We start from the raw sequence: 24,200 nt of genomic DNA, 5'->3' as shown, positions 1-24,200 counted from the left end.
TTTGTAATGTTATCAAGCTCAGTAACACAGCCGACCACTAGAGGGGGCAAGACTCAACAGAAACTTCCCTCTCATTGCTGTACAGTGTTGCTCAGAGCTCTATTTAAGACCAAATAAGTGGAAGTGTATCTAAAAAACATCTTTTGTTAGCTTTTTGAATATTAAATCTGCATAACTAGTGTGCACTCCTTTGTTTGTTACTTATTTAAAGGTCGTATTTACAACATTTTTATGTAGACGAATATTTTTTAGGGCTGTCAATCGATCGAAATATTTAATTGCGATTAATGGCATAATTGTCAATGATTAATCGCAAATTCAGCGCACATTTTTTATCCGTTCAAAATGTATTTAATGCTGTCAACATGGGAGTGGGCAAATATGCTTGTTTTATACAACTGTATGTATATATTTATTATTGGAAATCAATTAACAACACAAAACAATGAGAGATATTGTCCAGAAACCCTCACAGGTACTGCATTTTGCATTAAAAATATACTCAAATCATAAAATGGCAAACTGAAACAGGCAACAACAGCTGTCAGTGTGTCAGTGTGCTGACTTGACTATGACTTGCCCCAAAACTGCATGTGATTATCATAAAGTGGGCATGTCTGTAAAGGGGAGACTCGTGGGTACCCATAGAACCCATTTACATTCACATATCTTGAGGTCAGAGGTCAAGGGACCCCTTTGAAAATGGCTGTGACAGTTTTTCCTCACCAAAATTTAGCGCAAGTTTGGAGTGTTATTTAACCTCCTTAGCTAGTATCACATGGTTGGTATCAATGGATTCCTTAGGTTTTTTATAGTTTCATATGATACCAGTATCTTCACTCTAGCTTTGAAATTGAGCCTGGTACAACCTCTGGAAGATCGATTGCATTAATGCGTTAAAGAAATTTGTGGCGTTAAAACAAATTTGTGTTAACGTGTTAACTTTGACAGCCCTAAAAATAATACATCCAGAGCTTTTAGAAAGGTGCCGAATAAAAGTATAGGTTTTCCTGAAAAAAAATATTCTGATTGTGAATAAAGCATTTTAAAAATTTTGGCGGGTTGAAAATGAATGTTTTGTTTATCTCTGTGGAAGATATCCGACATTTGGTTCCCACTCTAACAAAGCTTGTGAGCCGATAGTAAAACAACGTTGGTATCACGTAGTATATCTGGGTCATCAGTAAGTGTGGAAAAAACGGATAAATGGAACAAGGGAGAGAGAATGTGACATCTTGTAAATGAATGTTATCAACGTTATCAATAGCACCTTTAACCTCAGCAAAGAAACACAACACACACATTTATTCGGTCTGCTAACCAACCTCTACAACATTTATTAATTTCATATCATCAGCCCTCATCATAAATAAATAACATCGTTGTAGAGCTAAACACAGCAAATAATGATATACATTCATTTATATAAATTAGGTAATCTTATTATATATTTATATATCCAAGATGACTGTACAGTACATGTGAAAATGAAACAAAAAATGTTTACATTAAAACAATTTAACTATTTATCAGTGTAATATACACTAATGAAGAACTCCAGCGACGTTAACTGGAATATGTGGCTTTGTGGATTCACTTCATTCAAGGTCCAGGTCCCACGTTACCCAAATCTTCCATTGTTCTGGTGCTGATGCTTTGTTTCCTGTAGGAGACATCAATGTGTTACATTAATAGCAGTGGGGGAAAGTAACTAAGTACATTATCTCGAGAACTCTACTTGAGTGCAATTTTGAGGTACTTGAATATTTCCTTTTTTTTCATACATCTACACCGCTACATTTCAGAGGCAAATATTGTACCTTTTACTCCACTGTATTAATCTGACAGCCACAGTTATTTGGTTAATTTTCGGATTATGATTATACATGCAAAACATATAATCACTTTATAAAATATGCATTGTTACAGATTAAACTACCCAAAAGTATATGAAGTTGTTAAAATGAGCTCCAACTCAACCAAATACGATATTAAGTACTTCTTATATGTAAATATTTGAATGATACTGATCCCATAATATAATAATATAACACTGACAAGGGACATTCTGCATAATACTTCTGTTTTTGATCTAAAAATATAACTTTGAATACAAGACTTCAATTTTACAATTAACAATGCTATTGTAATAAAATATTTTTTCATTGTGGTATTGCTTTTACTTAAGTAAATGATCTGAATACTTCTTCCATCACTGATCGATAGTAAATTAAATGTTTATAGCATCATTGGCGTAACGGCACAGTTGAACATGCTGTTTGCTCCACGGTTCAGATATTTAATAGGAGGGAAGTAATGGAAACATTTCTCATCACAAAAACGTCCTTTTATGTGGACATCTTCTTGATTCAATTTTTATATTTTAATTTAATGACATCTCTTTCACACGGCATGTTTAAGTGTAATCTCTATTTTTAAAAATTGGACACAGAGAGGAGCTAACCAGCCATATAAATGCCATGGATTAAAGGGTTACTCCAGCAATTTAGAAATGCACTTCCATTAAATTGGGGGACTCACTAGAGTCACAATAAAGGAAGAATTGTCAAAATCAAATCAGCAGCAGCTGAGATATCCTGACTTTATTCTTAAGTATAGGTAAAGCGCCGACTCCTACAATTCCCATAATGCAACTCATTGGCATCTTTCATTAGACCATTACTGCTTCGTAAGTGCTCACTTTTCAAACACAGTTTGTAATGCTTTCTGTAAAAGATTTTAAGTGTCAAACCCAAGACAAACTTTAAAGAAAATAACCCTGATGATGTCATCAGGGTTATTTTTTCAAACTTTCAACAGCTCCCTCCAGAGCTAAAGACAGCATTATACAACAGCATTTACAGGCTGAATAGAACTCCTCATGACGAGTAAACTGAGCATAATGTGTAAAATTGGTGAAGTGCCCCTTTAAAGACAAAGTTTTATCGTCAGGTGTCCAATCATGATTTCTGCTCACCGTAGCTCATCCAGGCAGAGTCTGTTCCTGAGCCGCACGTCTTCGCTGATAGGATAGAGCACCAGGATCAATAACCCCGTAACAATGAAGGCCACTGGAGCAGCACCAATCAGCAGCTTCAGGGTGTACACTACAGGAGCGGGCTGCTTGCAGGCACCGGTGTCATACCCTGCAAATCTACACACACAAACACACACACGCAGAGATCCAATTTAAACACAGGTTACAGGAAATCGACATCCCAGCCTGACGCTGCAATACTGCAAATGAGCAATCTGCACACCTTTCACATAATGAATCATACATCAGGTCTGGGGTTAATGCGTTTCTGCAAAGGTATCATGACACGCTAAGTGCAGACACAGAGCATCGTAAATTAATGGTGCATGTGTGACAGGCAAGCAGACTTACTCTAGGCAGAGGGTGGACACTCCCAGGGAGATGCCGGCGGCGAACTTGGTGAAAAACACGTAGAAGGAGTAGAAGATGGCTTCATGGCCTTTAGAGTAGGGGTTGGCCAGTCTGAAGTCATCCACCACATCTGGCAGCATAGACCTGAATTGCACACACATACATGCAGAGTTGAATACACACCATTTGTTTTTTGCAGGATTTTGTGAGCATATTTTCTTTGTCTTTAATACTCAACATCACTGGTAAAAGTTGAATCTGATGCGTGCCTAAGACCTCCCTCACGCTCTTACTTTAATCATCTTAAACAAGATGGCAGCAGCTGATGATGTGAGGTCTACTTATAGCGCTCTGATAAACCGGTGGGCTGAAATTACAGAGCTAATAACACGATTAGATGATGAGCAGCGGGCGCGGTACCACCGGCCTCGGCCCACAGACAGGATAAACAATCGGCCCTTTCCAAAATAAACATGCCCCCCACGGGAGGCCCCTGTAATTTGGGGGTTTGAGGGAGGGGACAGGAGATGAGTGAGGAGCGGAGATGGACCATGGAAACGACTGGAAAACAGATACGGAGGAGAAGAAGACTGCTTTACCTCTGGCGGTGTATTTTCTCTGTGACGGTATAAAAGATTTATAGTTTATAATGCCTCTAATTCATAAAAATGACATCACTTTGGTGACCGTGACATGACCCGAGGCAAGTCACCACTAACAGCAGGTTGCTGCACTATTGTGGTTTGTGACTAATGACACTTTGAATCAAATCAAAGGGAACTAACATGAGCAGCTGCACAGACAGACATATAACAGGATGGCAGTTACATAAACAATGTTAGAGGATTAGTGGATTTTGAATAATTAAGGATATAAATACATATTCTAAGGATATAAAATAAGCTGTAGTGTATTTATTTTAATCCTCATTGGGGGGGCTCTCCGAACATAAACTTGGCAGGGAGACGCCATTGACAGTCCCTCACATTTAAATACCAGAAGGCAACAAAGAGTCTCCAGTCTGGCTGGCTTGCCTGCTTTTGAACTGCTAGAGGAAACTGGAGCACCCGAGAAGAAGAAACTCTTGATTCATGTGATCTCATAATAGATTATTTAGCTGAAATAACTAAATAATATAATAATATTGATAACATTCAGCCACTAGATGTTGCATTTTCCCTCCCTCCCCGTTCTATGGCATTCACTTCACAACAAGTGGTTGCCAGGCACTTAACGTCAAACCAGTTGTTTTTCCACACTAACTGATCGCTGACAACACAGACATACCACGTTATATCAACCTTGTAGTACTATCGGCTCGCTAGCCTTGTTAAGAGTGGTCAGATATCTTCCACAGAGATAAACAAAACATAAATTTTGGACCCGTCAGAATTAAAAATATATATTAATTCACATTTGTTTTTTAGGAAAAGCCACACTTTTATTCTGCCCCTTTCTAAAGGCTCTGTGGATGTTTGTTTTTTTAATAGGACTTTTAAACCATTTTTGGAAATTATTTTGTGTTTTTTAAATAAGTGTTGATCCTATATGTGATGTAAAAAAGTGACATTTTCCCTGAGGAATAATGTGTGAAGACCTTTCCCAGAAAATGGGGGGAATGGGTTACCTTCCCTGCAAACAACGAAGAAGCTAGCACATCTGGATCTAGATAAATCTAAGGACATGACGACAAGAAATGTATACCCGTCTTGGTTCTTATGCCTTTGCACGTGTTAGTCTTGTCCTTTTCTTTTGTAAAATATATCTAAATTGTTACAAATAAAAAGAGACAATCCTCTTGGGTGGTTCAATGTGCTCTGGAGTCTCACCATGGCAACAGAAGCGAGGCAGCCACACTGAGTCCGGAGGAGACGGCCACGACGTAGGCCACCACAACATTGGGGATGAAGACCAGCATCAGGGTGAAGGGCATGATCCACTAGATAGAGGGAAAGAGTGATAAAAGTCTTAAAGACAAGGATGCCATGTTTCCAACTTTGTCCACAAGATGGCACAAACATCAAAGTGTAATTGTCAGCGTTAAAAGCAAACCAAAATAAAAACAGTATACTCACTGTGATACCGCAAAAAGCTGCCGTCTTCTTCCCGAACCTCTGCAGAAACCAGTGCCACAACGGGATGCTTATCACTGCAGAAACCTGGGTAAACATGTGCAAGCGGATAATGTGAGGTTTTGAATGTGAGTCAGTCTCAGTAAGCAAGACTGAGGAAGATGATGAAGTTTATATACGTACAAATTAGGGCTGTCAGTCAATTTAAATACGTACTCGCGATTAATCGCATGATTGTCCATAGTTAATCACGATTAATCGCAAATTAATCGCACATTTATATCTGTTCAAAATGTACCTTAAAGGGAGATTTGTCAAGTATTTAACACACTTATCAACATGGGAGTGGATAAATATGCTTGTTTTTTATGCAAATGTATGAATATATTTATTATCGGAAATCAATTAACAACACAAAACAATGACAAATACTGTACAGAAACCCTCAGGTATCTTGAGGTCAGAGGTCAAGGGACCCCTTTGAAAATGACCATGCAAGTTTTTCCTCGGAAAACTTTAGCGTAAATTTGGAGCGTTATTTAACCTCCTTCGCTACAAGCTAGTATGACATGGTTGGTACCAATGGATTCTTTACGTTTTCTAGTTTCATATGATGCCAGTAGCTTCACTAGCTTTAGAAACTGAGCCCGCTACAACCTAAAAATTGCAAGTTGCGTTAATGCGTTAAAGAATTTAGTGGTGTTAAAACAATAGTAATTATGATGACTATGATAAGCATCATTGTGAGTGTGTGCAAATGTGCAATGAGGCAAGTTTCCTTTATTACATTAAAATCTCTGACTCATGAAAAGAACTAATGGGGTCACAGGGGGAGAAACAGTCATTAAAATAGTACCAATATTGACAAAATGAAGGAGTTACATGGTAACAATATATGTAGTGTTGCTCAAGTTTTTTTGTTTTTTTTTAATCATACCACTATTGCTTTGTATTTTACAGAGAAGTTGCATGTTATATCTTTTGTGAGGTGAATCAGGGACAAAAGCTGCACTCACCAGGATTGTCAGCACAATATTCTGGAAGTGATCCCTCAGGTCGGCGGCGTAAGTGCAGAAGAGCACGAAGTTGCTCTGTACCAGCTGCAGAAACCAGAGATCAAACGTTCAGATATTCAGTCATGTCTTGTCTACTCAGCACTGTCGCTGGGCCCTCGGCTCGCCGCGACGAGTGCCAAACGAAGTGACTGGAGAAGCTGCTGACGGCGTTTTGCAGTGATTTATTCCCACTCCGGGCTCACATGGATGACAACTGACACCTCCACTGAGATGAGAGGGCGAATATAATACAGAAATAGATCCGATGCAGAAGTTGGAATAGTCTGCAATAATTTAAACAGCCTAAAACCCCAGGTGTCAAAACTGAAGCGTCGGCCTATAAGTGACAAACAGCGAGAATGTGCTGCGCTGCTATCACTCCCGAGAGACTTAAAAACATGCTTTAAACCGTCAGTAAGTGCTCTTCCACACTGATCAAATCAACATCGAGCGCCAGCAATTCTTCCGCATTGTCAGGATCCGAGACTCCATGTACTGAGTGTCGTGTCTGAGAAATGCTTCATAAACAAATTTGCTTTTACCTGGATGGCGACAGTGATGAAGAGGAATGCAGCGGTCAGAGTGAGGTATGGCCCGTGTCTCATCACCAGGATGAAGCCCTGATGGAATGGGATCTGCTTCTCTGTCCTCGGGGCGTACGGATCTGAAAAGGTTACATGCAGAATACGAATATGAGTATGCAGCATATCGAATATCAGTGCAGGAAGAGAGAGGTGATGTGTTTGCTCACTGGCAATCCTGGAACTGCCCCTGCATTGCAGTGGATGCTGTTTGTCATTTATAATAAGGATCAGAGAGTGAGAGCTAACACTGGCAGATTCCCAAGTAGTCCAGTGACACTCTCACTGTGTAGGAAAAGTACAAAAGATGCAAGGAAAATAGAACAGCGAACGTTGCAGTTACTTAGACCACTAACCCAAAGGGATGCCCCAAGGCCACTAACTCTGTCTCCAACTATTCTAGTTTATATCCAAAATGTGTTCCCAAATATGGCATAGCTCATTAGTGCTGCAACTAATGCTTCTTTTCATCACTGATTTATGTACGGGTTGATTTTTAATTAATCATTGGCCTATAAAATGCTGAAAAATAGTTAAAAGAAAAAAATGTATGTTACACATTAGAGCCTAAAGTGACATCTTTAGATTGCTTGTTTTATTAAAGGATATTCAATTTACAATGTTGTAAAAAAAAAAGGGGGGGGGAAATGCAACAAACTGCCACATTTGTGAAGTTGAGATCAGCTAAGGTTTGGCACTTTGATTGTAAATGACTTAAAGAGGACTGATTATGCTTTTGTGCTTTTTCCTTTCCTTTAGTGTGTTATATAGTTTTTTTGTGAATGTAAAAGGTCTGCAAAGTTACAAAGCCCAAAGTCCACACTAAAGGGAGTTACTCTCCCTCACAGAAACACTGCTCCTGAACTGCCTGAAACACCTTGCTCGAAGTCCCGCCTGTTCTTCCGTAACGTGTTGATGTCACCAAAGTAAGAAAATTAGAAACATAAAGTGTTTTTTGAACATTACAGCATGTAAACATGTTCTAGTAGAACCACCAAATACAAGTATGCACCTGAAAATAACCAAAATAGGTCCTCTTTAAACAATAGATTTGGTGCTTGGTAGCCGAATGCTCATTTCTAATAAGTTCATTTTGTGTCAATATCTTGAAAGTAGTAATAGTCCTTTCCTAAAGAACTGTCTTATTATCAATATTTGTGTGCAATCAGATGCTTTGAATCAAATTTTCCGGTCTTTTCTTCAGTAACTGGGTGATGTCACCAAGTAACACATTTGCATAATACCTGCCTAGCACCTAGTTTGGCACGCCCTCAAACAAAGCTAGTTAGAGCGTAGCTGGAGCGGAGTCTGAAGAGTTTGGTTCGGTTGACCAATCACAACAGAGTGGGCCAGCTGACCAATCAGAGCAGACTGGGCTTTTCGGGAGGGCAGGGCAGGAGCTCAAACAGAGCGTTTCAGACAGAGGGTGAAAAGAGGTTCTGCAGCACAGCCGGTATGAGAAAAATAAAGCGCATTTTGAACATTAAAGTATATAAACACGTTCTAGTAGAAACCCCAAATACAAGCATGCACCTGAAAATGAGCATAATAGGTCCTCTTTAAAGGGTTAGTGAAGCATTTTAGTGTTGCACTTCAATAATGTTGGGTGACTCTCAAGAGACGGATTTAGAATAAGAATGGTGCAAATCGACACCTGTTTGTCCAGCCAGTCTCAAGCCCACTCTGACATGACGTCATCAGGGTTATGGAACCACAAGAAGAAGTTATACAACTGTTTTGACAGGCTGTGTAGTGCAGTACTGTTTGTGATGAGCAAACGTTATATGTGAAATTGGTGGATTATTTTTTTGTCAATCAACTAATTGTTTCAGCAGACCCAAAAAAAAGAAAAAGTCACACCTTCTCTCTCTTTGACTCCCAGGAACATCACCACGGTGCAGATGAGGAACACTCCTCCTATAACGCCAGCGGCTATCATGTACACCTCCTTCTGCAGAAGAGAGAAAGAACACATATGTAATATGTATGTAGCAACATCAACCCATCTCTTCTTACACAGCCGGCACAATCCGCTCTATTCTGAGCTTTTCCTCAATCTTTAATTCATGATCTCAAATGCCTTAAATATGTAAGTGCTTCATTTCAACATGCTAAACATCCATTACTCATCAGTGCATGATTTATTGCCTGTGTTGTTTTCCACACCAGTTCAAACTGGGCATGTCACTGTACAAACACAAGCATAAACAGGAGGAAACCTCAAGTACATCTGCATCCTAAAATACAGCCTTAACCGTTTAACGCCGTACCCCGACAGGAACTGCTCTGCCTTAAACAGCCTCTGTTTGTTTGCTATTTTTTCCGTGCGGCTCAGCCCGGCGGTTCATTATTATTTATGCACATCAAACACTCCCTGTTTCCGAGGGCAGACCTAGTTTGCCCAGACGGTGTGCCACCCTCACCAGCGACCGCGGAGGAATTTAGCGGGTGGCTGCAGAGGGTTTGGCGTGGTGGAGTGGGTCGCCCCGATAAGGTTCACCCAAAATCCATTGGAAAAGAACCATTTGAAGCCCAAATAGCTGCGGTGTGACCAAAATCCAAGCGCAGGACAGTTTGGACGCGTTTCATCTTCACAAAAAGTCCCATGATGGATTCACAGCGGCAGTTTATTCACAGCTCTGCAAACTGAAATGTGGATGTGTCCTATCGTGTTCCTTTCCCTCCGACTTTAAGCTGAACTACAGCCACCTTGAAGTCAAAAGACTAATATTTCCAACATATTGAATCTGGAGTGCCTTGTTCCAAATGTTGTGGGTGGGATATAAATAGGCCTAATGACTTACAGACTGTGAAGACCCCTCAATGTGGGGGCCACAGTTTTGGAGCCTGATCTGAGGGAGGAACCCCCTTTGTGGTCGTGAGAGGGGAGCCGGCTCAGGATGTCGGGTTCAGATATCAAACAGTGGCGTCTCCTTTCAATCCCACGGGTTAAAACACGAGGCCAGTTTGGATGTCAGAACCTGCAGACAGTCTGTAAATATGGACCCAATTTCGAAACAATCCTCCTTTTCATTCGGCGCTGCTTTTTTCGACCCCCGGATATTTCGCGAAAAGTAAACTGCCTTGAGCACACACCGCAGCTCCAAGTTAAGTCAGAATGCTGATGACAGTCCGAGTTATTTTCAAAGTGGCCTACTTTGAGCACACCTGGGCTCCTGGGTTTGGCACGGTGACACTTACTGAGTGTGACAGGTAGTCCTGGGAGCGCACCAGCTTCTTGACGATCTCTGCCCCGCTGCTGTTGCCAAGGTAACCGCCGGCAGACATGTTGTTAGGCGGGCAGTGCTTCAGAGTGTGAGCGCTGGCCACGATCTGGCCCTGGATGGCGGCGCCCACAAGTGTCCCCAGCACCTCCATTGTCATTCCTGGCAAGAAAAGATCCAAAAAATCAGCTCTAGTACTTCACACATTTTTAACTTGAACTGTTGCAAAAAAAAAAACGAAGAAGGCAAAGATTAATTCAGCATTGCAGGCATTAACAACTGCTTTTGCATATTAAAAGAGCTTACGGTAAGCAGTGGCTGAGTCTCTCTCCTTCTGGTCTGTGCTCAGGAACATGGTGAGAGCAGAATAAGGCACGTGGAAGCACTGCAATGGAGCAGAAAGACACAGTCAGGGCTCAGGTAAAAAAAAAAAAAAATACAAGTATAGCACAGCAGCAGTCACGCAAGTCTCTTAAGGCTGGAGAAAGATAATGAATTTTGAGTTTGTTTTTTATTTCTTAGCCAGGCAGCATGGCTCTAGTTTGTCATTCCGCCTCTTTGATCGAGACCAAAATATCTTAGCAACTATTCAATGGATTGCCATGAAATGTTGTACAGACCATATAGTATATATAAGAAGTGGACGTGGTCACCGTGACGTCACCCATTGGTTTATGGACTGCCGTTTTGAAGCCTGAAGAAGAGTTTGGCATTTTGGCCATCTTGGTTTTTGGATGTCGCCATCTTGTTTTTTGCAACCAAGTGACACCAGAGGGTGGAGCTAAGTACAACTGAACGCTGTAAAATACATTTTCAGGCAACCAAAATGTTACAATTTACTTTATTTAGTTCTAAGATGAAAACACGGACAACTTCCAGACCAGAAAACGCCATGGTAGCAATGGTGTCAATCATAAGGTAGCCACGCCCTAAAGTATACCCTGCTTTATGGTCTATTTGACTCTAAATGGGACCATAATTTACTAAATGAACTTCACGCTGTATTGAAGAACACTTGAAACTAGCGATTGAGACCATAAACTCATGTTTACAATGTTTACTGAGGTAATAAATCAAGTGACAAGTAGGCTCATTTTCTCATAGACTTCTATACAATCAGACTTCTTTTTGCAACCAGAGGAGTCGCCCCCTGCTGGCTATTAGAAAAGATGCAAGTTTAAGGCACTTCAGCATTGGCTTCACTTTTCAGAACCGAAGGTCACCCACTGGTAAACACCTGCAAAACTGATGCCATTCCCATAAGATGGTGAACAAATGTAAACATTATACCTGCTAAACAGTAGTATTGTCGTTGTGAGCACGTCAGCATGCCGCCGTTCATTTAGCTCAACCTCACGGAGCCGCCAGCACGGCCTCGCACTCTTTATTCTTGTCAGCGTATAACATTTTGACTCACAATCAAACGGGAACACCCAGGATATGTTTAGATGTCTTTTATCTACAAGTGCCTGTGAAAAATGCCGAAATATAGCAATCTCTGCAGTTTCCATGTCGGCCGACCTCAGCTTTCTGTTTTCTCCTTCCTCACCACCTCTTCCAGAGAATAGGCGAGCAAACCGAGTCCTGCTCCACTTTGTAATTTACACAAGGGCTCAGTCAGCACTGCGGAAGCCGTGACGAAAATAAACGCGGCCGTGAAAGGGTTTTCTTCAGCCACTGCTTCTATAAGGCATGTCATTTATGGGGCCTTTACTGGATGCAAACATTTATAGAATTGAACCTGCTTAACCGTCCGCTACGGATGGAAGTGTGAGCAAATAAATCGTATAGAAGCCCATTATAGGTTGATTGCATAAACAGATGATGTATTGCATCCTAACCTCTGTTTACAGACTGTGACCCTCTGAGTGATAGCAGCTGGCCTTGCCCAGCTCACTTCACACAAACACACATCCAGAGACAATGAGGAAAGGCTAAAAGTGGTAACCAGCATTTACCCAGCGAGAGGTTCCTGGCACGACTGACCGTATACTTATCAAGTAGTTAGAATGACATGCCATTACAGCTCGCCGCAGTGTGGCCGCAGCGGTCTCCACGCTCTGTAGCACATGTTATATGGGTTACCCCAGAGCAGAGAGGGAGAGAGATGAATGGTCTGGACCATAATAACAAAAGGCAACCTAAATAACTACACTTCCCCTTTGAGGTGAGGTATCTAAGAGCTCTGGGCTCTAATCTGCTGCACTGTCTCACAAATCAAAGTGCAAAATCCCACCAGGAGCTGTCGGAGTCTGGCATGAGACGACTGTAATCATCTCCCTGTTGTTATTCGCAATGTTTGCAGCATTTTTATCTATATGTTATGTAATGTGTCATCTGCAGAAGTATGAGCTGCATCAATCAGAGTTTTTATCTCCCACTCTCTCTTGAGCTGCGTGTGAAGTCCCGCTGAGCGATTCTGAAGCATGCCTGCGTGCGTCATTTCAGATTTCTTAAACATCAAATGTACTTCTGAGAGAGCGCTCGTATACTTACAGTGATGAGGGTTTGGTAGAGGCAGTAGAAGCCTAGGTACCAGATAAACCTGCCGCTGATGAAAGGAGGAACGAACCAGAGGTAGAAGTAAGAGACCACCAGGAACGGAGAGCAACCCACCATCCTAAAAAAACACAACCATGATCAATTTGAGGCACAAATATCATCATTTATTTTTGTCATTTTTACTTAAAGCTGTCAGAGAAGGGATGACAGTGGTTGCGTTATGTCATTTTCATTGAATTGCAGTGTTAAAATCAGGCCATACTTCTGGCAGATTACAGTGAAACTAAGCTGAATGATTATGTTGCTGTAAGTATGATAGGAATCTGTCCGGGGAAGCGACGGGCAAGCAGGGGAATACCACAATATTTCAAACCCACATAGCATTTAAAGATAAACACACACACACACATACACAAATACATGAATATGCAGTACACTCAAGCAAACGCAGCATGAAGCAATTCTGCTGTGTTGTGCTTTTCTCAGGAACTTAGAGGGATCCAGTCTGTGGGCCATGTATAATTCATAGGTAAACAAGTGGCGTGTGTCATTATGGTTAAAGTGAACAGCTGCGTGTTCCGAAATGGAGCGAAACGGGCGGATTATGGATGATCAACAGCGTGACTCGTCTGCAAACACCGATACATCATCCGCCCTTTTCTTCCTCTGCTTTTAAAGAGCAAATGTTTTGTTTGTCCTGCGGTGGAGAGCCTGGAACAGCTGCACATCTACAGGTAGAGAAAAGGTCGCTGATGGAATTTTGGTGACTGTGACAAAAACCTCTGGCGGTTTCTGACCCGCTCTGACTGCACCGGGACTTATAAACAGAGAAAGTGGGAGAAAGAGGCAGATAGAGTGGCATGGAATGGTCATTTCTAGCATCGTCCAGCCCACCCACCTCACTCTCCTCCTGATTGTTTGCTCAAACAAAGGTTGGCCGACAACGCTGGTGCTGCAGTATTGACCGCTTGGTCATGGGAGCGATGAAAGGGCCCCGGGGGTCGATGAATGGGACAGTTAGAATGTTCCTGCAAGATGACTGTGTCCCGGGGAGGGAGCACAAACACACTCGCATATTTCTCACACATCAGGCATGCGTGAATACACATTCACACCTGTCCCAATAATTTGCACAGTCTTAGTTAAGCAGGTTGATAGGAAGCTGGCACGCATATTTCTCTCCTCTCTGGCTTGTTCGGGACACTTGCAGCATGTTAATTAGATGATGTGCAGTGGAACGGAGGGGATTTAGAAGCGGTCTGGTGGGTGAGAGTATGCCTTCTTGGTTGATTATGGGTTTAGTGTTCATACACCCCAGTGAGGGAAAGTACATTTACTCAAATACTGTATTTAGATGTAATTTTGATGCTTGAGTATTTCCATTTCATGCTACTTTTGACTTCTATTACGCTATATTTCAGTGGGAAATATTTTTCTTTTTCAATCCGCTACATATTTTACTATCCAAATTAAGATTTTACATATAAAACATAGACATTTCATAAAATACAACCTAATGTTAAAGATTAAAACAGTGGTTTTAATCAAACAATCTAATAAACAAAATGTATGTAAGGGATAATGTACGGCGAGCCGGTCATTGTTGTGAAATAAACCCCAACAGGGCGATGCGGAGGGGTCCTGCATCGCCCTGAAGGGATTTATTTCACAACAATGACTCGCTCAGTGTACATTATTCTGCTTATTACATGGCTACTTACTTAAGAAATCAATAATCTGACACAAAAACGGTCCACCAGAGTCCGACATAAGAACTGCGCCCATAGCAACGGTCTGTTATACATAGCAACGGTCTGCTATAAAGAAATAACAGACAGTACAACGCCGTGATTGACCAATCCGTATCGAGTATTCAACAAAGCCGTGATATATCAATCGCCAAGTGAGTAGTAGTATTTACTGATAATACTTTAATAATAATACTAAATTAAAAATTAAAAATCGATTGGTACTTTTACTAAAGTAAAGTAGCATTTCTTCCTCCACTGATATACCACAATGTCACCTTGTCTTTCTCTAGCAGAGACAATCTTTTATGTGAAAAAATAAGGTTTTACTTCCCACAGGGATTTTGCATTACCATCCCAAAATAATAAACACGGCAGCACCCAAGAGGGCGTCTCAGGCCAAATGACTCCATCCTAAAGAAGATAGAAATCACTTTACGTCTGGCTGTGAATGTGACAGCCAGAGGGGGAAAAACACTTCCTGCCTGGATAGGCAGAGGGGACTTTCCAAACAGGGTCAGAATTGAGGGAGTGTCTTGCAATCTCATCACAAATACTGATGAACACACATTTAAAATACCCATATATATACCGGCAAGAACACACACACGCCTACAGCTTCCCGGGGGTAATGAAAGCTGATTTAACAGCCATCAGCATCTGTCTGCTATTGAGCGCGGCTGGCTGGCCACGGTGGACTTGGTCCCCCTCCAGCACTGTCAGCTTGTGTGCAATCTATGGTTTATAATGCAGTAGGCATTAGATGCTGAATGTATAATTACAGTGAGTGTCACGCTAGTGCGTTCAAAAAACATATACTGCACACACACATAGTCGCTTATATAATCATCTTTGGCAAATAAGGGATTTGTAGAAATGGTGGTATATAATCCACAATTATAGAGCTATAAAGTAATAATTGCGCTGAATGGCTGTGAGATATTGAGCAACATCTTGCAGACAAAAACAAAGACAGCTGGATAATGCCCAAATGTGAGATGAGGTGTTACACAAATATAATAAAATGTCAACGGACAGCGTGGTGGCAGAATGATTTATGAAAGTATGCAGATGAACTTCCTTGTCTATTGTTGTCTGGCCTCAAAAAGCAAAAAATCAGCCTATGCCCTTGAAGCATGCACTATGTAAATTTCATCAGAGGGAGCGTCGGGAACAGTGTAATTAAAGCACAAAGGCTAATTATTCAGCCCAATCCTCAGATGAGTTGCTCGGGCCCCGAGAATCTTTTCAAATCCATCCGAAATTGGAGCACATGGATTTTTTTTTGTTTAGATTTTGCACAAACATGAGCACGATGTAGCAGTCATAATTATGTCTGAGAGAGGGGGAGCAGACCAAAACAAGTTTCATAATCTGTCGACAAATTGCAGGACCTTTACGCAAGCTCATCTGTATGTCAACAGCAGCACTTTACCGTGCGTTACCTAAGGAAAGGAGGATCATTTTACCTATAGATAAATAAATATTATTTTGCTTCTTTTATTCAATTGCAGTGACACTTAGACACTTACATGTCATCCTTTTCTGGTCTTACAGGCATTACAGTTAAAAAGGACCTATTATGCTAATGTGCTTTTTCCCTTTCCTTTAGTGTGTTATATAATTTTTTGTGAATTTAAAAGGTCTGCAAAGTTACAAAGCCCAAAGTCCACACCAAAGGGAGTTACTCTCCTCCACAGAAACACTGCTCCTGAACTGCCTGAAAAGCCTGATTGATGTCCCATCTTTTCTTCCGTAACGTGGTGATGTCACCAAGTAAGACATTTACATAATACGTGCCTGGTGGCCAGTTTGACACACCCTCAACCAAAGTTAGTTGGAGCGAAGCTGGAGCAGGGGTCCGAAGAGTTTGGTTCGGTTGACCAATCAGAGTAAACTGAAGCTCAAACCGAGTGTTTCAGACAGAGGGTAAAAAGAGATGCTGCAGCACAGCCGGTATGAGAAAAATAAAGTGTTTTTTGAACATTAAAACATGTAAACATGTTCTTGTTGAAACCCAAAGTACAGGTATGCACATGGAAATAAGCATAATAGGTCCTCTTTAAACAATAACATTTTGTGAATGAATTTGGTGCTTGGTAGCCGAATGCTCATTTCTAGTAAGTTTATTTTGTGTCAATATCTTGAAAGCAGTAATAGTCCTTTCCTAAAGAACTGTCGTATTATCAATATTTGTGTGCAATCAGATGCTTTGAATCTAATTTGGTCAGTACTGCCTAGCCCTATCTTTGAGCAAATAAAAATATCTAAATGTAGAAATGCAGGAATAACAAGTAAAAGGAGTAAAACAATGGCAGCAATATGGGACTCTGCTAGTAAAATAACAATGATGGAGTTTCCTTCACAGTGTGAGCAGGGATCTCACCAGGGCATGAGTCTGCCAATCTTGGTCCATCTGCTCTTGGTAATGAAGAAACCAACAATGGGGTCGGTCACCGCACCCCAGGCTTTACCAATGAACAGCACCATGGAGGCCTGGAAGGCATTGATCTGTGAAGCACAACAGGGACAGACTGGAGTTAAAAAAAACACATGCAGGCACACATTCATTCATTCATTCATATACAGGAACCACACCAATTTTCTCATTGTCTTTGTCCTCAAACACAAATTACCTGAGCGACATCCAGCAGGTAGATTTGAAAGAAGAAGGCGGTGGCGCTGGCAGCCACCTCCTTGGGCGCGCCGCCGATGGCGAAACACAGCTTGCTGCAGAATGTCAACTTCTGGCCTAACTCAGTCTGTGAAGACAAAGGTGACAAAGGAGAGGAAGAAAAACTTGATGAGATAATGGTGGCCTTACAGGTCAGGCTGCTAATGAGCAAATTAACTTTTCTCCACTGATGAAGACTCTCATTCCACGAGGGAAATAAAGGATGCCAAGCACCGAAAAATGATTGCTGACACACAATAAAACTATAATTGCCTCCAAAATGGTCATCCATTTATGGATTACACCATTCATTCAAGGCTAAGGCCATGATGTCAAAATTATATATTTAGATAATAGTGGGTGTGCATGCATTGCTTATATTTTCATCAGACTAATTCCTGGAAAGGGAAGTCAGGAGTATAAATAAAGAATGTGTCACTTTGTTAGCCAGTAAGCATGGATGATTCACTGTACGTTTGTGTTTCTGCATATACAGTAGTATTTTAAACTGGAAGCCCTAAAATCCAACTAAACTAACTTTCTGAAACATCTTTTAGTGTGCGTTTCCACCGGCTGGTGGGCGTTGCTTGGTATTTCCTCAACTGATCTACACTACAAGATGTTTCTAAAACATTTGAGGTGAGAATTAAACATTACAGAAACAGAATATTGATTCATATTTTTACAGTGCTGCCTAGTTTGACCATTTGATCGGACTTTGCGAGTGATTAATAGCTGCTCAGAGACAGTTGAAGCTCGCCTCTGATTGGTTGTTTTTCCTCCGACAGAGGCACAGGATTTTTTTTCAGATTACCTGTCTCACGCACTACTGTCAGGATATCGTGACCGTTTAATAGAAAATAACTTTTTTTAATCATATTTGCTCCATTTCTACCTACTGCTGCTTTACGGACCGAGCAAATTCCAATCTAAACTTTCGATTACTTCCCAGACACACTGACGTGAAGCAAGGTGTGTCGCTCTACAAGTAATTAGACAGACTTATGACTCATAAATATTGAATCCTGTAGTCATTCATTGTCTGAATCCTTTTCCAATTCTATTTCAGGTGCTCCTAAAATAACATTCTTCTCATCTTCATGTCGCAACGATTCGGTGATGTGGTGCAATGCAAAGGATAGTAGAGTAAGTCCTACCACGTCAAACTGCGTTTGCTATGATGCATGTGGAAGATGTGTAGACGGTGAGCTGTTTTTTCATGAATTCCACTCCCTTAAAAACACACTAATAGTCTCGCGACTACAACCAATCTTCCCGTATCTTCGTCTCCCTAAATGACAGGTTACTTTAGCAGACAGGAAGGATGCTCATGTATAAAATATGTGTGTGTGTTAAATAGATAGAGGATCAGAAGGAGACCCCCTGCCGGCTGTTTGCATTGTGGTCTATCCGCGCAGACACTGAGGCAAGTGGAGGAGCCTGAGAAACCCACCGAGTCATCCGCGGCTTCGTTTCCCCTCGCCTTGCTCTGCCAAAACCATCAGGCACGTGACTCTGTGTGTGAATATGTGTGTATGTGTGTACAGTATGTGTGTGCAGCAAGAAGGGCAAGCTTTCATCTTCACACATGAATAAGACGAGACACCACAGTCTAGGGAGCTCAATATTTACGACTGTCTCCGGGGCTGTGCACAACCTTTGCCTGTTCCCCCCCTTTCTGTATAACCTTTGGTGTCAGACACACGCACACACACACACACACACACACAACAGTGTCACTCCACATCCAGCGGCCCAGGCTCGGCCCACAACGACTCCCCCCAGAGAGCTTTATGAAAGAGGGAAATCACCAAAGTAACCGCAGCCGCGAACCAGCACACTGTTATTATCCGGCTCACGTTTTCTCTTCCTCCTTTTTTCGCCCCCATCAAAACATGGAGGGGTTCGAGAACGACAATTACCAGGAGGGAGGTGTGTAATTATTCAATCGCAAGACAAGCGGGTCAGAGGTAAGTAAAGGCTGCGTGGCGGTCCCGACTTCAGAACTCTCTTTTCTTCCACTCTCACTGCAATTACCCCTAATTGGAGAGAAAAAATTAAAGTCTTTGGTGTCTGGAGAATGCTGCTTAACTGATGATGTGCAAAAATACTCTTTCTCTCTCTCTCTCTCTCTCTCTCTCTCTCTCTCTCTCTCTCTCTCTTTCTCTGTCTCTAAACTCTCATTCTTTCCCTCCAAACACTTACTCTCAATCTTTCATTACTGAGTTCTTATCATCAAAGAGGATAAACAGGATATCCCTTCTACTGTTGTCTGGATGCACAAACAGAACCGCATACACACACAATTCAACACACACATGCAGAAACACTGGCTCAGACTAAAGGGAGCATCTGCAGAGTTCAGACTGTCAACAAGCAAGGGACAAGGACAGATAAGACTAATCTCCAAAGTTAATGAATCCTTAACCGTTAAGAGGGAACACAATTTAAAATGCCTGAACTGCACCGCAAGTGATTGAAATCAGGCTTGAGGATAATTCTAGTGGGGGAAAAAAGCCTCTCGAGTTAAGCTATATTCTCCAAATACAATGTGTACGCTCAATGTTTGCGTGCTTAAAACATTAAGCTGGTACGATACATCCATAAAGCAGTTTAAATGTTGATTTGGTGAAGGATTTTCTGACAATTCTGGGTATCAGGGTCATATCACAGGTTCTAGTTATAGGAGTTGACAACAGTAGCTTTGTGCTGTCACTTCAGATTATGGATTATGAAAGGAAAAGGTTGGTTATGTCAGCAATGGAAGCGAGCCATTAAAATGTCAAGAGTCGTCCGGTGACGCCAGCTAAACGCGCAGGGAAGGACAGAATTTATAGTCAGTCATTCTCTTAAAAAATGCTCCACTTTCATGGTACTTTTGTGACGGATCGGGAGGCTCTTCATGTGGAATTGGCTGTGGCAGTGATATCCATCACTTAGTCTCATTCACAAAGGGAGAAACTGCTTTCATCTATTTTGTCCAACTTAGTCATCCTTATTTGACTTTTCTCATACATACAACTTAGAAGTTCCATTTGTGGTCCCAGTCTTTCAGAGAAACATGCAAGTTTTGTTCTTTTTTTACGCCAAGTCAACTTAGAATTTCTAGTTTTCTAGCGTTATTTAACTCATCAAATTTAAAGAAATTAATAGCATATCTGCAGCCTTTCCTAGAATGCATAGTTTAGGGGTTAAAACGTATTTATTGTAGTTTGAAGAGAACAACCTTGCTGTGTGTATTTGAGACATTTTAGGTCATGGTTGTTTACTTTGATTTCAATGAAACCAATGCTAACCACAATGAAAGTTAGTGTCCACTGCAGTCCCTACTTTGTACCAGCTCTGGCCCAAAAGTGGCTTCAACAAGAGCAGCTGTAAGGTCTTTAGGGCAAACAAAACCTGACTCTTGATGATGAGAAAATAGTCATGTTTCCATCCAAATTTAGCACATACTAATTGCCAGAAAATCAGCTAAATAAAATGCAAATTATTGTGCGTTTCAATTCACTATGTGAATATGAATTCACATAGTGAATTCCTGTCTTCTGGGAAACGACCTTCACAATGATCTGTTTGGTGAAATCTAAATCTCAGGTGTCAAATCCGACTCCAATGAGTCAAAACAACAATAAAGCTGCAGATTACACAGAGGTTTGGCAGAGAGGAGACAGTTGCAGAACTGGTTAGATCGAGTGAGGTAAGAATGTTTCATGGACAAAACCAGTGACTAACTGCCACGGTATTGCATTACGACAGCTTTTGAAACACCGTCTGCATTACATGGTATTTACCTAAATGCTCCCTCTTCTTGGAATCAGTTACAAAATGACCTGAATCTTTGAGAGCAGGTCTCACTGAATGTTTTTTTAAAGTGCTTCTAAAAGATTTGAAAGCAAGCACATCTGGCTGATGTTTTGAATGCTGATGAATGTTTGTTCAATACCTTATGATTCAGTAATTTGCTCTTTGTCTTTGTTTTAAATTGTTTTATGTCTGCAACCGTGTAACTGTGCAAGAGGACACTCTTGGAAAAGAGATTTCTCCTGGTTACATAAAGGTTAAATAAAATAAAAAATAAAGGGGTAATGCACCACGTAAAGTCTTGGTTCACTGTCTTTACAGCCTATATACTGTAGGTCATGAAGAGCGTCAATCTGAACATGCAGCTTCCATTGGAACACAAATACAAACACAAACACACTCTCACACACACAAGAGGTTTGCTCAGACTTATCACCTTCTAGCACTCAAATGGCAATCACCCATAGCTCTCATAGAGCTAACTAACATAAGATAAAGCAAAACTAAATGACAGGAAAGTCAACCCAGTCTTCTGGTCTTTGCAAAACTTGACTAAGTCATCCCTTTCTTCTGTCTATCCACTGTCTTGCTTCCTATTATGGCTGTGATTACAACAGTCTTCATCACCATAAGTTGACACTGATCAGGCAAAAGAAAGCAATCTCATCAAGCAGGTCATTCCTTCAATAGAAACAGCCTTTCTCCAATGAAAACAATCAACTTCCCGGCACTGAATCTACTATCTGTGGGGGATTACAGTTCACAGGAAAACAAAGCAGCTGATTAATCACAAACAGATAAGCGACTAAAGAGATCACACACTTTCCATCTTTTTTCCCTCTCCATCCAATCATGAGAGGTCACTCACAGCCAAACTAAGCCGCAAACACACCAGATTTCTTAGATTTAGTGCCATACGATACAGCAAAGGTCACTGCCATTACAGGTGATAACAACAATACAAAAAGAAGCACCAAAAACCAGGTGATCTTACCTGCTGAGGCGTTTTGGGAAACAGCGGTTCGGTAGGTTTGATGAGCTTCCCCGCAGAGCCCTGAGCTCCCTTCTCCCCCTTGGTCATGGCTGAGAGGCTGTGTGTGAGGCGGCAGCCGTACCTCTGTGACTGTGTCTGTGAGGGAGCGCTGAAGTGAGTGTGACTGTGACTCCTCGTGTGAGCGAGAGTGCGAGGAGCCTGCCACTGGTTGGTGGTGGTGGTGGTGGTGGAGGTGGTGTGTGTCAGAGGGTGAAACTGGATGTGACTCTGACTCCGGGTGTGCGTGGTGTTTTGATGGTGGTGGTTGTTGTGCACGTGAGTGACGGCTCCGGAGGCTGGGAGCTGCTCCTCCTGCTGCTCCTCTGTGACAACTCTGCCGCTTTCTGACGCCATTCACATTCCGTTTTGCTCTGGAATGAGGCCAGGAGGGAAGGGAAGGGCAAAGTCAGGCAGGCGGTGCACACAGACACGCACACACACACACACACACACTCAATGACAGGCATGTACTGCAACATACAAGCACAAGAATGCAGGCACATACAAATACTTTGGATGCATGCACAAAAACACATATCAATGGGACAATGCGTGAGAGCAGAGTTGAATGCAGATACAGGAGAATGTAAGACATCACACACACACACACACACACAATCACACAATCACACACACACACACACACACACACACACACACACATAATCACACTCTATCTTAAGCAACCTTTTTAAACATACAGCCTACTAAAAGTCAAATGTCATGCAGGTTTCCATCATCTGCTGTATTACACACAGCTGACTATATGACTGAAAAATAGCAAACAGGGGCTCCAAACAACGACGATGTCCCGTGCAGGAGGTGTGTGTTATCTGCCCTCATCTTACTATTACTGTAAGTGCATCCATATAAACAACCACTCTGCACACCTGATAAGAACCTTGAAAGCTGATGTTTCTTTAAAAAAAAAAAAAAAAAAAAAGAGGAGAAAACACATGTATGATCTTACCCCGTGTTGATGGAAAAGCAGCACGGTGCTGTCAGTGGTCCGTAGTGAGTTAGTTTCGGTCAGTGCGGTGATCTTAGCTGCCAGTCAGTGAGCACAGACTGCCGGGCAGGATGAGAAGGAGACTGCGGAGGATGGAGATGGAGATGCTCTGCGCGGCTCCACTCTCTCTTGTTGTCAGTCTGCAGTGACGGAGCTGCGCCCTGCAGCGGCCGTCACGGTGCATGACACTAAACCAGAGCCTATTGCATGTATACAGGCTGTGTGTGTGTGTGTGTGTGTGTGTGTGTGTGTGCGTTCTTGTACAGCTACCTTGTGAGGACCAATTTAAGTTTTAGACCTTCAGAGCGAGGACACTTTTGGAAAGTGAGGACATTTTGGCCGGTCCTCACCTTCGGACAGACCTTTAAAGGCTTGTTTGAGCGTTCAAACTTGGTTTTAAGGTCCAGGTTAGAATTTGGTTTAGGTTAAGGGGAAGGGGCTTGGGAATGCATTATGTCAATGAGTGTCCTCACAAAGATAGAAGTACTAGGCTGTGTGTGTGCGTGTGTGTGTGTGTGTATGTGTGCATATGTGAGGAGATTATGGCAGACTAGTATTTGACACAAGCAGTGTGTACTGTGGTTGGGATGGGAAGGCATATTGCAATGAAACCATGCAACAAAAAACGCTGTTGTTTCTATAATACTTCATAGAGGTTTATGATAGTGACAAATCTGTGCAAACACACGTTTATGATACTTACACGGTTTTGTTTAGCAAGATAATCTCCACAAATGAACACCAGTTTTATGATTTTTGAAGTGTGAATGCAGTCGCCAGAAGTAAAAGGCTAATGTTAGGCTGTAAACGAACTACACCAAGGTTGACGACTCAGCGTGATGACGTTTAATAGTCTTAGCCACCTTTTAGCCACAGCCTTTTTTAAGACACATAAAGGCTGTAAAATTCAGGAGTGAGGTATTTATTGATGTAATTTATGTCGTAGAACAAAACTTTAATATCTCTTAAGACTGTGTTGACCACAGGCCTTAATTCAGGCATCTAACGATAACTGGAAACCCATTGACTTCCAAACCAGGGAACCGGAATTGCTAAAATGCTAACTCATTTCCGGGTTTTAGGACTCATTCCTGTAGCACTCATGGTTCTGTG

The 24,200-nt window shown here is 41.7% G+C and overlaps 1 protein-coding gene across 1 annotated transcript; it reads right to left on the bottom strand.

The window, feature by feature from the left end:
• Positions 1-1,288: 1,288 nt before the first annotated feature.
• On the bottom strand, positions 1,289-23,240 carry mfsd2b (major facilitator superfamily domain containing 2B). Its single transcript, XM_037749850.1, has 15 exons — positions 23,049-23,240; positions 22,040-22,449; positions 17,207-17,332; positions 16,957-17,081; positions 12,817-12,940; positions 10,627-10,705; positions 10,298-10,482; positions 8,957-9,047; positions 7,058-7,179; positions 6,477-6,560; positions 5,464-5,547; positions 5,218-5,327; positions 3,389-3,532; positions 2,978-3,154; positions 1,289-1,663 (listed from the first exon to the last, which is right to left on the bottom strand). The coding sequence occupies exons 2-15, from the start codon at positions 22,430-22,432 to the stop codon at positions 1,603-1,605; spliced, it is 1,905 nt and encodes a 634-aa protein (XP_037605778.1). The 5' UTR covers positions 22,433-22,449; positions 23,049-23,240; the 3' UTR covers positions 1,289-1,602.
• Between the last annotated feature and the right edge of the window lie 960 nt (positions 23,241-24,200).

The sequence above is a fragment of the Sebastes umbrosus genome, chromosome 18 (genome assembly GCF_015220745.1).
Source record: "Sebastes umbrosus isolate fSebUmb1 chromosome 18, fSebUmb1.pri, whole genome shotgun sequence".
In the NCBI taxonomy this organism is placed as follows: Eukaryota; Metazoa; Chordata; class Actinopteri; order Perciformes; family Sebastidae; genus Sebastes; species Sebastes umbrosus.
Note: the sequence above shows the minus strand (reverse complement) of the source record. Positions and strands in the feature narration are given on the sequence as shown.

What these genes read in the sequence shown, in the direction of transcription:
- mfsd2b (XM_037749850.1), bottom strand. Translation starts at nt 22,432, where the DNA reads ATGGCGTCAGAAAGCGGCAGAGTTGTCACAGAGGAGCAGCAGGAGGAG. An exon ending in TTCCCAAAACGCCTCAGCAG is followed by an intron (nt 17,333 to 22,039) that starts GTAAGATCACCT and finishes TTGTCTTCACAG; the next exon opens with ACTGAGTTAGGCCAGAAGTT. An exon ending in AGGACTACCTGTCACACTCA is followed by an intron (nt 9,048 to 10,297) that starts GTAAGTGTCACC and finishes TCTCTTCTGCAG; the next exon opens with AAGGAGGTGTACATGATAGC.